This window comes from Vanellus vanellus, assembly GCF_965231255.1.
Source record: "Vanellus vanellus genome assembly, chromosome: 13".
Classification (NCBI taxonomy): Eukaryota; Metazoa; Chordata; class Aves; order Charadriiformes; family Charadriidae; genus Vanellus; species Vanellus vanellus.
Genome location: NC_138918.1, coordinates 6,252,218 through 6,265,712, shown reverse-complemented (window position 1 = coordinate 6,265,712; position 13,495 = coordinate 6,252,218). Strand labels below are relative to the sequence as shown.

The 13,495-nt window shown below is 44.0% G+C and overlaps 1 protein-coding gene across 1 annotated transcript in view; it reads left to right on the top strand.

The window, feature by feature from the left end:
* Positions 1–13,495, top strand: part of ADAMTS2 (ADAM metallopeptidase with thrombospondin type 1 motif 2) — a gene marked incomplete at its 5' end in the record, with an annotated part of 187,448 nt that overhangs the window by 69,004 nt on the left and 104,949 nt on the right. Inside the window, 1 exon segment of the mRNA XM_082489672.1 lies at positions 1,771–1,930. Coding sequence (XP_082345798.1) covers positions 1,771–1,930 — 160 coding nt within the window.

The window sequence follows — 13,495 nt, the reverse complement described above, 5'->3', positions numbered from 1 at the left end:
AAATATGTGGGTATACAATTAAAATACACATTAAGCAGAGAATAACATCAATTCTGAATTTTTCATGTATTCCTTTTCACAGTAAAAGAGCAGTTGCTGTCTCTCTGGGTTCAGCACTTATTTTCTTGGTTGTCTTAGCTTCCTTGAGCTGCTGAGCCTGTCTCACCTTTTTTGTGTCTGATGCAGAATCTAAATTAGATAAGAAGAAACAGGACAGGATTTCAAATTCAGTTTCCTCTATACAGGCAGGATGGCATCAGTTTAAATTGCTTCGATATAATTTTGCTTCTTTAATCCTTCCCCTTCAATCTGTTTTTGTATACATTATATATATGAAATCTGGGACTGGAAATCTTGCCTAATGTAAGTTAAGACATGACAAATGAACCTGACATTTTTCCAAGGAGGGAACCAAAGAACATACTGTATTTATAGCAGTAGGAATATAGTTTGCTGCTTGTAGAAGAAAAATATGCCTTGTATGAGAACTTTAGTGCTGGGATACGGTAAGAGTGTTTAGATGATACTTGTTTCGAGTGAGGGTACTGGGTTCAAAGGACCCAGACTGATTCTCCTGGAAACTTGAGGTAGGGCTTCACCCAGCAAAGGTTTAGGCTCCCAGAAGCTCAGAGAGCAAGACAAAGTGTGTTACAGTTTGGGATGTTCTCTGGTGCCCAGTCTGAAAGTCCAGTGGCTCCGGGGTCATCAGTGGGCAGAGTGGGAAAGAGGTGAAGGAGCTTCTGAAGTTTAGACCTGGGGCTCCTCTCAATAATAATCTAAACGATTTCTTTCACATTAATATAAAGACTTTCTGTTTCCAAGCTAAAAATTCATTAGTTTAAGTTCTCAAACACAGATGTGCAAACATATGCAGAAACATTGATTCAAGCCAACCATCTCTGGGAGCCAGCTACTGGCTGCTGTGACCTTCTGCAGTAGGGCAGGACTGCAAGAGGAGACAAAGGCAGGCAATCCAGGTGCCCAAGTTTCACCTGCATGAAGATGATACAAACACGTTTTCTTTTAAAGTTTTCAATTTTTATGAGGGTTTCCCCTGAACACAGTGAGAATCGCTTGGGTGATGTTCCTTTGAGGTGCTCTGTAGAAGGGCAAATTCCTCTTTTTTTTCATACCAGGGTATCTGCTCCAGTCTGAAAAAGTTTTTAGCTCTTAGCAGTGCTCTGCTGACACCTTTTTTAAACTAGTTGTGGCTAATTCTTGAAAGAGTGTTTTGTTAGTGGAACCCTTTGTGTCAAGGGGGAAATAATAATAAAGCCGCCTTGCCTGCATCTAAGACGTAGTACTTTTCCATACTGCGTCTGAACAGAAAGGATGACTCCACATTTTTTGACTGTTGAACTGCACATCAGGACCAGCTTATGGCGCTGAACTGATGCTGTACGTAGCAGAGATAGTAAACGCTGGAGTGGTCTGAGGTGGACAGATAGCTAAGGTCATAGTAACTGTCATCGTAGCTGGTTTCGAATGGAAAGCGTATTTCCTAGACAGATTCTTAGACCTGTACTCTGCTCCTGTGGTTCGAGGAGAAGTCCTTTTGGTTCAGGGTTCTACCTTTTGTCCTTTCCTGTCAAGCTGGGGAATTGATGCTTCGTTTTGCTCTAATAAAGAATTCACCTGGTTTCCTCTCTGCATCCTAATTGTTCTCTAGAGAGCGCTAAAGTGTGCTTAAGCATATTGTAACTGTTTACTCACAACGTCTGCTGCGTGCGCAGTAACGCAAAACGTTTGATCTCTGCCCTGTCGCTGCAGGCTGGCATGATTCGCACAGACAAGGACGAGTTCTTCATCGAACCTCTGGAGAAGGGGGCCCAGGAGGAAGAGGAGGGAGGAGGCAGAACGCACGTGGTCTATCGCAGAGCTGCTGCCAAGAAGCAGCTTCCTCTTGAGAACGCGGATACCCTGTACAAAGGTAAGGCAGAGACGTTAATATCAGCTGATGTACGAGGTGTAGCTGAAGGCCTGGAGCCCATGTGATCTGCTGTCTCTGCCTTTTTTATCCTTGAAAATGGAAATGTGTTGAAATGTGTTGAAATGTGTTGAAAAGGTAAGGAAGGAGTTGAACACTTTACCTGGGGTAAGCAAGCACTGCAGCAGCCAAAACCATCTCCAGGATGGTGGAAATGTGTAGGCTTTGAAGAGTTTCCTTGGCTCCGGAGATAGCCATCATGAAGTCGTGTGTCCCCGGGTGAGAGCAGGGGATGGTGGATGGAGCAGCGGTGCGGAGGTGCCTGTGTGTGCTGGGGACGGATAGCAGTGCTGCCCTTGCAGAGGCCGTGTTGGAAGGCTGCAGCAAGGCCACCAAGGCTGCCAGGGTGCACAGGCTTCTCATTGACAGTGTCTTCGCTGGGCTGGATTTAATTCCAACAGGGAAATAACGATATCTTCAAATATGAACAGAAACTATCTTGATTTATTTATGTGTTCCAAGTACACAATTTAACGTACTAAGTATGTGATAGGCAGTGATGGAATAAGAGGAGCTAAACATAAACACCCGTTCTATGTAGTATTTTCTCTTTCTCTGGTAACTGCTCGGACGCTGCACCTTTTTTGCTGAATGAATAAGGGATGCAAAGCTGGTAAGGGGATGTTTTGACAGTTGATGTTAACACTGAGATTAACTGGGTCGTTTGAGTAGAAACAACAAAATAACTACATTTTTGTTCCAAGTGTGTGTACCAAACTGCAGAGTGATTTTCAGTATATACCCTAGTATTATCTTATGGCAGTAAAATATGTTTTTAAGTATAAAACAGTGTGTTAGATTGTCCTTTGTAGAAATCTTCCCAATGATCCCCATCTGCTCTGCTACCTTAACCGTTTTCAAAAGACAAAGAACATGGTACCTATTGTAAAAACTCTGCCATCGCACTTGCATATGATAATGCCCAGAAACCACTTGGAGGAACAGATAGTCAGAGATGGGGCACTGAAATTAGGACCAAATGAATAATATAAATTTCTCAATGTTCAAGTTGGAACGGGGAGAGAAAAAGGAAGCAAGTAATAGCATTCAACTAATTTTTCAACTTTGGCCATCAAGATGACCCATGAATTTCGTGACTGATGCAGTGCTGTGTTGGGCTCTTCTGGTTGCCCTTGTACGCATTCTGGAGCAGAGCTGGGGGACGCAGGACTCGAGTGCCACAGTCCCAGCATCATAGGATGGAAGTTGCTCTGTTAGTAGATGTTTATAAAATTATTGCAGTGTTGGAAAATATCAGCCAGTCACTGTGTTTCTTCTTAAACAAAAGAGACTTGCTTTTATTCACACCTTATGGCAGTATTTTTGTTTTTGGATGGTAAATATTCCTCGGGAGTAGGAGTCTGGTACACAGAAAAGCATAAATTGTAGATCAGCTCCAGTTATTGGCATGCGGTACCTGCTGGGGGAAGGCTCTGACAGCAGTATCTGAAACCACTGCTCTGAAACGCAGCGCTGTGCTGCCTGGCTTCTCGCGGAGCCGACAGCGGGGCTGCTCGTGGGCTGCCCGCCGTGACCGGCAGCAAAGCTACCTGTGGTCTGGGATGCCACCAGACGTCTGCGTCTGTGTCACCTCACCTGCGCTGTGCGCTCGCGTGAGGGCTGGAGTTTGTGGGCTGTGGTACAAAGGCGCAAAGTAATAATAGCCATCAGCCAGCACCGTGGGATTAAAACGCAAAAGCGGGGCTGAGCTCACGCAGGCCAGGCTGGGACGTAGCCCCAGCCGTGTCTGGATCAGCAGGTGTCGGTGATAGGCAGGGATAGTTGTGATTTTTCACATCTCAAATTTTAAAATACGGAAAAAATGCTGAGAGTAGTAATCTTCCCTTCCGTCCACCATCTCTTGATTTGTAAAATTGATTAAAGATTAGTTTTTATTTTGGAAAAAACACCAATATACTATACCTTTGTTGGTTTTTTTTCCCCATGAAATTCTCTTTGCCTTTAGCAACGGCCACTACAAAACTGGTCTGTTCTCGTCTACTTTTTATTAAACCTGGCTTCCCACTTTTGATTTGCTCTAGGCAACAGGCATAGAAAGGACATGCTTTCAAAAACTGTAATTTTATTTTCCAGTTTGTCTTTTTCCAGAATGCATCTAGTTTTGGTTAACAAACGTCAAAATATTTAGTGACTGGGCACTGATAAGCACTGCGTGCTGTGTATTTCCATAGTGCTCCAAATTAATCAATGGGTTTATTTAGGAAATACTTAGTAGGGCACTTGCAGCATGCTGTATCTATTTAAAAACAAAAGAAAAAAGAAAGAGGTTAACCAAGAGCACTACCCCTCTTCCACCATCCCTGGAGACAACTGCATTGTTGCCAAGTCCCATAAATTTACATGTGATGAATTGTAACACTTGGACTATTTTTAAAGGTCCAGCCTCCAGGAGTCTTATGAATATGTGATGACTTTTTTTTTTATCCCTAGGTGAGCTTCTGGATCCTTTAACTGTTGATAAAAACTTTGTAGTTTCTGACTATGTAAATATCTTAAAGTAACGAGTAACACAAAATATATAGTATTCCATAATTTTAAAGACAGCATCTTTCAAAATCCCATGATATGTTAATTCAGTCCCATGATCTGGGAGGAGATCGTGAGTCATGATTTTTGAATGTTTGGGTTTGGATAGATAGATACAAATTCCTTATAAATATTCCTATCTTTGGCACTCCTTTCACAAGAAATAGGACAAGCTGTTCTCTCCCCGGTGAAACAGGAGGTGAAGGAATTGAAATCTCCAAGAACTTGGAGTAGGGTGGGTCAGTTGTCCTTTCGAGGATGTGGGGCTTGTGCTGGGCAGTGGTCACGCAGGACCTTGCATGGTGCAAGAGCTTTGGGGTTTACTTTGCAGTCGGCAGGTCCGTTAGGATGCTGCTGTTAGGGAAATCTCTCCAGGCTCTCTCTTGCAGAAGTGGGGCTGGGGCTGGGGAGCAGAAGGTCCCAACTGGGGGCAGGGGACCTCCTGTGGTGCAGGGCACGGGGCTGTGCAGTGCTATGGGGGCTCTTCACGCTTCCTGTTTCCACACAGAAGAGGTCTTCATGGCCAACGTGCTGCCGGAGCGGGTGGTCTTCTTTAGTCATTTATTTGAGACTTTGGGGGAAAACTTGCTCTAACTTCATTCTGGTAGTGTATCTACATGGGAATGTAGTCTCCTAAATGCAGTTATTCTGGATGGTGGTTTGTTGGACATCTCGGTACCCCAAGTCAACGCGCATGTGCCCCCGTGGCTGCCCAGGCAGAGAGCTACAGCACGGAGCTGCGGGACAGCAGGAGAGAGGTCCCTGAAGCTGACGGGCAGCTGATCTTCCCCAGAAGACAACTAGGACTAATGGAAGAGCCATCAACTGGTTGTGAGGGTGGACTCATGCATAAAGGAATAACAAAAGTATTTTACCAACCATGGAAGTAAGTTCTAGATTGTGCTAACAGGTAGGGTGAGGTGGACCTGACAGCAGGGTTTTTCTAGCATTTTCCATACACTGTTATCTATCTTTTATATGATAGTAAGGGAAATTGAGATTTTATGTCATCTGTTTAAAAAATATGAACAAACAAAACCCCACAACCTCCTGAGCCCTGGAGAGATCAAGGTATGCATCTTCTTCTACGAAGGCTCTGCTGACGTGCTGGTTTTAAGAAGTGGAATGAGCTGGGAGAGAACGGGCGCAAAACGAGTGGCAGAGCTGTAGTCTGATTTCGGACTGTGCCAGGTTTGCTTTTGCATGTACGTAAAATGCTATCAGAATATTGGGAAAAGTAAATACTTGTTTTGGCAGCCTGAATCGTTGTGGTTTGACTGGTGTAGGATTATGTGGTGTTTGCGAGAATCACAGAGTAAAGGGTATTTATGCCTTTTTTCCCCCTCTCAAACAATACTATTTGTTAATGTACTGGAAAAATGTAAGCATCGTATTTTAGGCAAGTAATAATCTTCAGCAGAGTGAAAGTCTGTGTGAGTTCACTACAAATTAGGCTAATCGTTTTGGAAAGAGAAGTATTTCCATGTAGTGGTTGATGTATTGCAGGTATGGCAGGAATAAACCCTATTTTTTCTGGCAACTGCTTTTACTACTTGCACGCATATAATAATTTATCTTCCTCTAGATAAAAATAAGCAGCGTGTTGAAAATATTTTAATATTTCCAGTTGAATTCCTTCTAAAAAGATGAGAAATATTGCTTGACAGCAGTAAAACTTCCTACACGAAAGAACTAAAATTAAATAGACAAGCTAGAGGTAGTTGTTTTCCTTGAAACTGATGGATTTTTTGCTTAAATGTTCTTTAGATGTTAAGCAAAGAGATGGTAGGTATTTAATTAATGGTTATGGTGAGGTCTGGAAAACCAGCTTGAATTTTGTCTCTGAAGACAATCTGATTATCAGGCTTGTAAGCTTTATATCACATTTCCCCAGCTAAATTACTGCGCCTGTTACGTTGATCAACTGAGAGGAAATGATTATACTAAAACTTCCTTAAGGTTTGCCTTCTCTCTCCAAATCGTTGTCTAAATACGCTGCTCTGAGTTTTATTGTATTGCTTGACTGAGGAGAAACAGAAACTCAACTTTAGTTGACAGTTTTATTTACTGTGCAGATGAAAGGTGACCTTAGCCAAAACCACCTTATTACTGAGGAAGACGGCAAGGTAACTCTCCAAATGTGCTTGCACTCGGCAGACTGTTGTTTCTTTAACTGCTGATTAAATCCTTCGAAATGGCCAAACCCAACCTGACCTGAGTCCCATCATGAATGTACTCTGGGCTGAGGGGATGGACAGACTCACAGACTCTTGGGTTTGCTGGTGGTCAGACCTTCAGAGGGGTGATGGCTTGCTGCTGAAAGATGTGATCATTTTGTGTGACCCCGTGATGTACTTTTTGGGATGAAAAATGTCCTTTACGGCATTTCAGTGTCTACTACTGTTTCCTCTTTTTTTTATGTCAATACATCCCCTGGCCACAAACACATACCAGTCAGGTGAAAGGACCGAAATAAGTTGCTGCTTCTGCTCATTAGAGGCAACCGCCTCCTTTCTGATAGATACTTGTCAGAGCAGAGCTGCTCCCCAGTCCTGTCACTGACATCTCCTGCCCCTCCGTGGCACAAAAGGACAAGCGTCTTTCCTCCTCTTCACGCTGATGGGACATTTTGGAGTCTCGAGGGGTTGGGGGCCAATTCAGCAGAAGAGAAACCCATGTTGATTTAAGCTGAAATATCCAAACACTGGAAGTTGTTGGAAAAGCTGAAAAAGTTAAAAATATGACAAAGTTGTAACAACTCAGTTGCCAGAGCTTTGCAGTTTTTAAAGCTGGTATTTCAGAGGAAGACTCCTCCATCATAGCCCATCAAACTGTCGATGCCATTGATTTACTAATGTATTTAAATTACTTTTTAGAAACCGATGTGCATCTGGTGTATATTTTTCTGGATTGCCTGAAACGACACTCAGATTGGCTGCAGGCTGGCTGGTTGCCATTCTAATTTACAGAAACTTTCCTGGTTACCTTTGCAGGGGAACAGTTCCTTCAGGAAACTGAAGTTTCTCCAAATTCAATCAATATTTCCTCTCAGCCTGTACTCCTGCTGATTAATTACTGTTCCCTTATTTTGCAGTCAGTAAGGCACTGATGACAATATTTTTTGTCTCCTTCCTACATCATCTGTGCATGATAAATACATCTGTCTTTCTCCTGTCTTGGGTTTCCTCTGAATTTCACATTGCAGATTCATTGGGCCTTTTTTGGGGAGAGAAAGATTGAGAATTCAGTTGCGATTCAACTTTTGACTAAGAAGCAAGGTTATGTGCTCATGAAGAAACAAGTCTCCGGAGAGTGGTGGTTGGCCGTTGGATGTCACCCTTCCCGACCATAGGCGCAGCTGGTGAAGCACAGGCGAATAAGACACCTGCAGCAATTTGAATATGGAGCTTTAGGATAAATCTAAAGGCTTCTGTTTTTATAACAGTGCAATAAATCATCTGGGATGATTAGGTGAATGCTAATGAACATATGCTTGGTGCGAAATACAAGGAATAGCTTCATTTTTCCAGAGCTGATGGAATTTTCTACCGTAGACCTCCCCAGCGGGTGGCCTTAGCTGGGCCACAGAATGGTCGCGGGTCGAAAGTCAACCTGTCCCGTGCTTCTGGGCCTGCAAGTAAAATTACAAAATTACAATGAAGATACTAGAACTTTTTTTTTTTTTTTTTTTTTTTTTGGGAATACTAGTAATTTTGCTGTGTTTTTTCAGGAGGTGGGGGGAAGAGAAGCGCTCGCATAACTAAAGATGCGTGGTGATGCGCATGCGTACCGAGACCACAGTAAAGCTGCGTGGGCTACTTTTACAGTGGGCTCGGAATTTTTGAATCCTTTGGAAAGTATATTGCAACTTCAAAGGATTTTTGCTTTTAATTAAACATCTCCTTTTCCCAGATGCTAAAAACCACTTTCAGAACGGTTGAACCTGCATTAAATACTTTCTCACTGTTATTTCTTCCTGACGTTAAGTGCTGTAGTCGCTGCGGCACCGTCTCAGCAGGGAGCGATGCAGAGCGCTGCGCCGCACGGCCGAGCGGGGAGAGGAGAGCTGCTGCGTGGCCCGGCTCCGCGATGGGTTCCTGGCTCTGGGCTGGCATCTCCCTCTCCCACGCGCTCCACAAGACTGCAGTCGTTCCTTTGATAAACTCTCGCTGCACGTGGAATACAGGCACGGAATAATCTTATGTTAAGAAGCTCAATTTCTGTATTTGTCCCCGCCTTTCTCATTAGGTAGTTTGAGATTCACGTAGGCTTTGAGGAAACACTTAAGTGCCTGCTTAACTTTAAGTAGGTACTTAAGTCAAATTGATTTCAGTGGGATTCAGGTATGGACCTTAGGCTAAATGTTTTTTATTCTGAATGGAGGTGGGTTCCTGTTTTGGTTATGAGGCAGGTCACCGGAGCAAGTTACTTCCACTCAGATATGCATGAATTAAACGTGAACAACTTGACTATTTGTGATTATTTAATTATCACTGATTTGTTTGTATCATTAGCTAGGGTAAACATAAAATTAATTTAATTCTGAATTGATGAGTTCATTTTAGCCTCTCTACTAAATTCAAACGCTATGATAAGGCTGTGAACCACTTGCAGCTGGAGTTGAAAATTACCAAAAGTTGCTAAATATAACAAAATGATAATAAAGCTGCTATTGGTCTATCAAACAAGGGTTTCCAGTTCTCATACAAATACTACTGCAAAATTTTTGTGAGAAGCGCTGATGAAAGCATGGGGAAAGTGCTCATTTTATTTTCCACATTTTTCTATCAATTAATTCAGCACTAGGGGTATGTGAAACTAAGCTTGATTAATCACTTGTTTGTTTATGTTTACATTTGGTCAACACTCGTTTGTTTATAGACACGCCTATAGAGACAAAACATTTTACAACAGATTTCATTAAGGTTCATTTTTACTTTTCCTTATAATATCCATTGATCTCACGGTGCTTAATGAATTTAGCCTCTCGGTCTCCTGGGAGGAAAGAGAGAACAAAATATTTGCCTTTTGGACAAGAGCAACATAAACCTTGTTTTTACTGAAAGCTGATCCCGGTTCTTGCTGGTAATAGCCCTGTGGAAGAGCAGAGTTCCTCGGAGCGGCAGTTCCTAAGCCGGCCCTTGCCTCGGGAGCCCACGCGGGCGCTCGCTGGGCGAGTGTGTGCAGCCGCCCACCGGCGTGCGGGGAGTTGTTGCTTATGAAAATGTATGTGCACACCCACATGGTTTCTGCAATTTCACATTTACTGGTGAGTTTTTCCGCGAAGTGTCATCCTGTTGGGGTTTGTTTATTTACAAGCTGTGTTCGTGTTGTCCAACCTGCTGAGAAAGACAGAGGATGGCAGTGATCCAGCGGGTTCTGATGTCTCTGCCAGGCACAAAGGGGGAGAAACTTGTTCACAGAAAGACCTTAATATTCTGTTCTGACAAACTGAAAGTGTTCTGCAACCCGTATCTTCGTTTAGGAAATGGATTCTGGAACTGAGAATTCAAAAATATGGGTAGCATGTAGTGTTTGCTGTTTTGTACCATGGGATTCAAACTCTGTGTTTAATAACAATACGCAAAATAGCATCTGGTGTGCGTCACTAAAATAAGCTCTAGTAGAAAATGCTGATAAACATCTTCTGTTTAAAATGTTTTCTGACTAAAAGTGGCATAAATTTTGTCCGCTGTCCACGATAATGATGATAAAGTGGTTTGATCAGGCTGAAGGCTCCAGGCATCATCAAATGAAATCAATGGGCAAGCCCAGAGTTGCAAGGGAGATGGATATCCTTCAAACGTCCACATTTCTGTCATTTCTTGCAACAGAAGAGCCACATGTGAGGCCTTGTCAAGTAGTCCAAGGATTAAAAATGTATTCCAGCTGGTTCTGATGTTCTCAGCTGTGTGAAATCTGCTCCTCGGTGGCCGGCCACCGAAGCAATGCTGTGTGCTGCTGGTGGCTCGGTGCTTGCGGAGGAGGGGCGGGAAGGGTCGCTGCCTTTATACAGAGCGAGACCCAGCTGAAGAATGAGAAACGTATCGCTTGGTCTTTCTCTGCACGGACTTAATTCGTGGTGGCTACTGTATGCCAAGCATGTCCCTGCAAGCAGATGCTGTGTTGCTCATGAGCTCAGCACCGGTTAAAGGGAGAGTATTTCGGGGCCTCAGAGCTGGTGCTGCGTAAAGGGTCGTCATCGGGCATGTTCAGAGCGAAAGTCCGGGCTGGAGGGCTGTTTTCTTTAGCTCTCCATGTGCACGGTAGGTTTTGTGTGGTATAATGCATTTAATCACTGCGTTACGCACTGCTCCCTTTAAAGGCAGTTCTTCCCATTGCCCTAAATCCGTCTCCCAGTACGGCCACGACTGCTTGTCCTGCTCCCTCTCCCGTTGCAATCGCAGTCCCACGCAGCTCGGTGAGACACAGCAGCGCAGACAACTTCTGCCCACCACCACTGGGTGGACGGGCCGGGCGGAGAGGACACAGAGCGTTTCAGCTGCCTTTTGTAGATAGGGTTGGGGGGGGGGGGGGTGCAGCGCTTTGGGCCTGATTCTTCCCCTGGTGTGTGCGGGTGCAGCGATGAGCGGGGAAGCACGTGCTCCTCTGACGCTCACGCTGTAGCAAAGCATGTGTTGCGCTCTGCGGGAGGCTGGGGAGTACACCTGTAGTAACCCGGTGGTTGGTATGACTTAGGTCCCTGGTCTACAGAGCCTCGGTTTATAGCTAGAGCCTGCATTGGGTAATAACTTTCTGTCGCCCTTTTTTAACTCTTGCTTATTTATTTGTGTTCTCTGCGTTTTGAATTCGATAAGCAATGCTTGGAGCTGCCTGGACTTTTTATATAAAAATGACTTTCACTTGAAAAGTAAGCAACAGAAGCGCTAACTTTCATTTCAGCTACTGCGAGTCTCCTTTCCCCTGTGCTTTCCTGAAGTTATAAAAGGTAAGAGGATCTCAGCCCAGGAAAAAGCCAGTGAAATTTCTGATTTCAATTGCTTTGAATCTGCAGTTTGGCACAGTCGTAAATTCATTTCTTCTTGAAAATTTGTGCTTTTCTATAAAGCAGAAACACTGTTTTGAAACAGTGGGATAAGTTTAAGGCAGTAGGAGAAACTGCGTTACTCCAAACTATGAGCTCAAAGTCTGATTTTTCTAAATGATCATGTTACAAATGATTGATTTATAATTATTTTTTGAAATATTTTGTCCCAAACTGTGTGCGGTACAATGTCTCACATCCATGTTTGCTGGTAATAGTTTGAATTTAGTGGTCTTTGCTCATTTGAATGTAGACCTCAGGACTTGTGTTACCTAATATTTGCAAATTAGATTTAAAATGTTGTGTCTGCAGCACTGACTTGGACCATGATCTCCTGTTAAGCCAAACAATGATTATTTTGCTAATACAGAGGTGCCTTCTTGGATTTGAACTGTTTCTGTTAAAGGCCCACATGTGAGCAGGAACCACTATCTGCTTCAGTGAGTTGCCGTCGCCTCCCAGATGCGGCGTGATGCTCTTGCCTAGTTTGAACCTGCACCGCCGCCTGTGCAGACCCGCATCCTCATACTTTATTGCTGAAACCCTACTATCATAATAAGAACAAGGCAATGGTTTGGTAATTAGTTTAAACCAGTCTAGCTCTGTGCTGATGACAGACTAGTCCTTCTCTCTGTCACCGGCCACACAGTCCCTCTGCCAGCTGTTGCCATCTGAGCCACGTTGCTGGAAAGGATGTGGTCACCAGCTGGAGGCTGTTGATGGTCAAACAAGGCCAAGGCAGGCAACGGAATCATTGCATTGCTTTCTTCAATGCCTGTGGAGACCCTGTCCTCTGCTGCCTACGTGTCTTGAAAGAGACCCTCACAGAGAGTGGCACCCGGTTCCCTTGTCCACTCATCCCATTCCCGTGCAAAGGGTGAAGTCTCTTGCAGACCAAGAGGTTCTTCTACTATGTGGTGCTGCACGGCTCTTGGAACTGCAGTGCTTGTTAATGGGTTAAACACCGTGTGCTTTATTTTTCAGCAGGTTCTTTGATTAAAAGCCTGGTATGCATCTTTGCTCTTCCTTTTATCTGGGAGTTTTTGTGCAGTCACTTACTTGTTCCAGCTCTCTGTGTGTGCTCGGACCATCTGGCACGGCTCGCTGCCCGGCAATGTGGAGTGCTTTCAAGGGGAAAACTTATTAATCACAATCTGGATGGAGAGGGGGTTAGAGGTTGGTTTTACTTCAACTCCAGAGCTGACAGTTCCACAGGTAGGTAGCTCTTCAGAGAAGGTTTCTCAGCAGCCTTTTGCGATATTGTGTGATGGAAGTGCAAGAAAAGGCGGCCCGAAATCCCAAAGGACCAAGTGTGGGGAGGAGTTGGGAGCAGCGGTCCTTGGCGGCTCAGCCTCCGCAGTCCCTCGCTGCTGGCCCGCTCGGGGGCCGTCATGCTGCAGGAGCCTCGCCGGGCTAAGGATCACTTTCTTTAGCACTGCTGGGCTTCAGACAGTTGTCCTTGGAACACCATTCATTTCCCTGGGCTTTGCTCCATTTTGCAGGGTTTGGCCAGTACAGACTGTCAATTTTAAGAGAGACATGGCTTTTAGGTGGTTTTGTTTTTTGGTTTTTTTTTTTGGTTTGTTTTTTTTTTTTTTTTTTTTTTTCCCGGTAACTCTTAATATTTTAACATTGCTTCAACAAGTGTAGCTTTTTAAAAATTGGGGTATTATTTACAGAACATTTTAGGAAGGATTCTTTCATCCAAAGAATGAGTCACACATGAGACGTGCTCAGTCCTAAAAGTAACCTGAAAAGAAAAGCCTAAGAGTGGTTTCTCTGAACTGCCACCTGTGGGAATTTCTTAAACTTACAGTCTCGTCAGGTATCTGTGTGCTTTGTGACCAGGTCTGTTTGCCTGTCAAGGAGATCTTTTTTCCTGTTGTACATGCGGAGGCATATAACAGTTGTTGAAA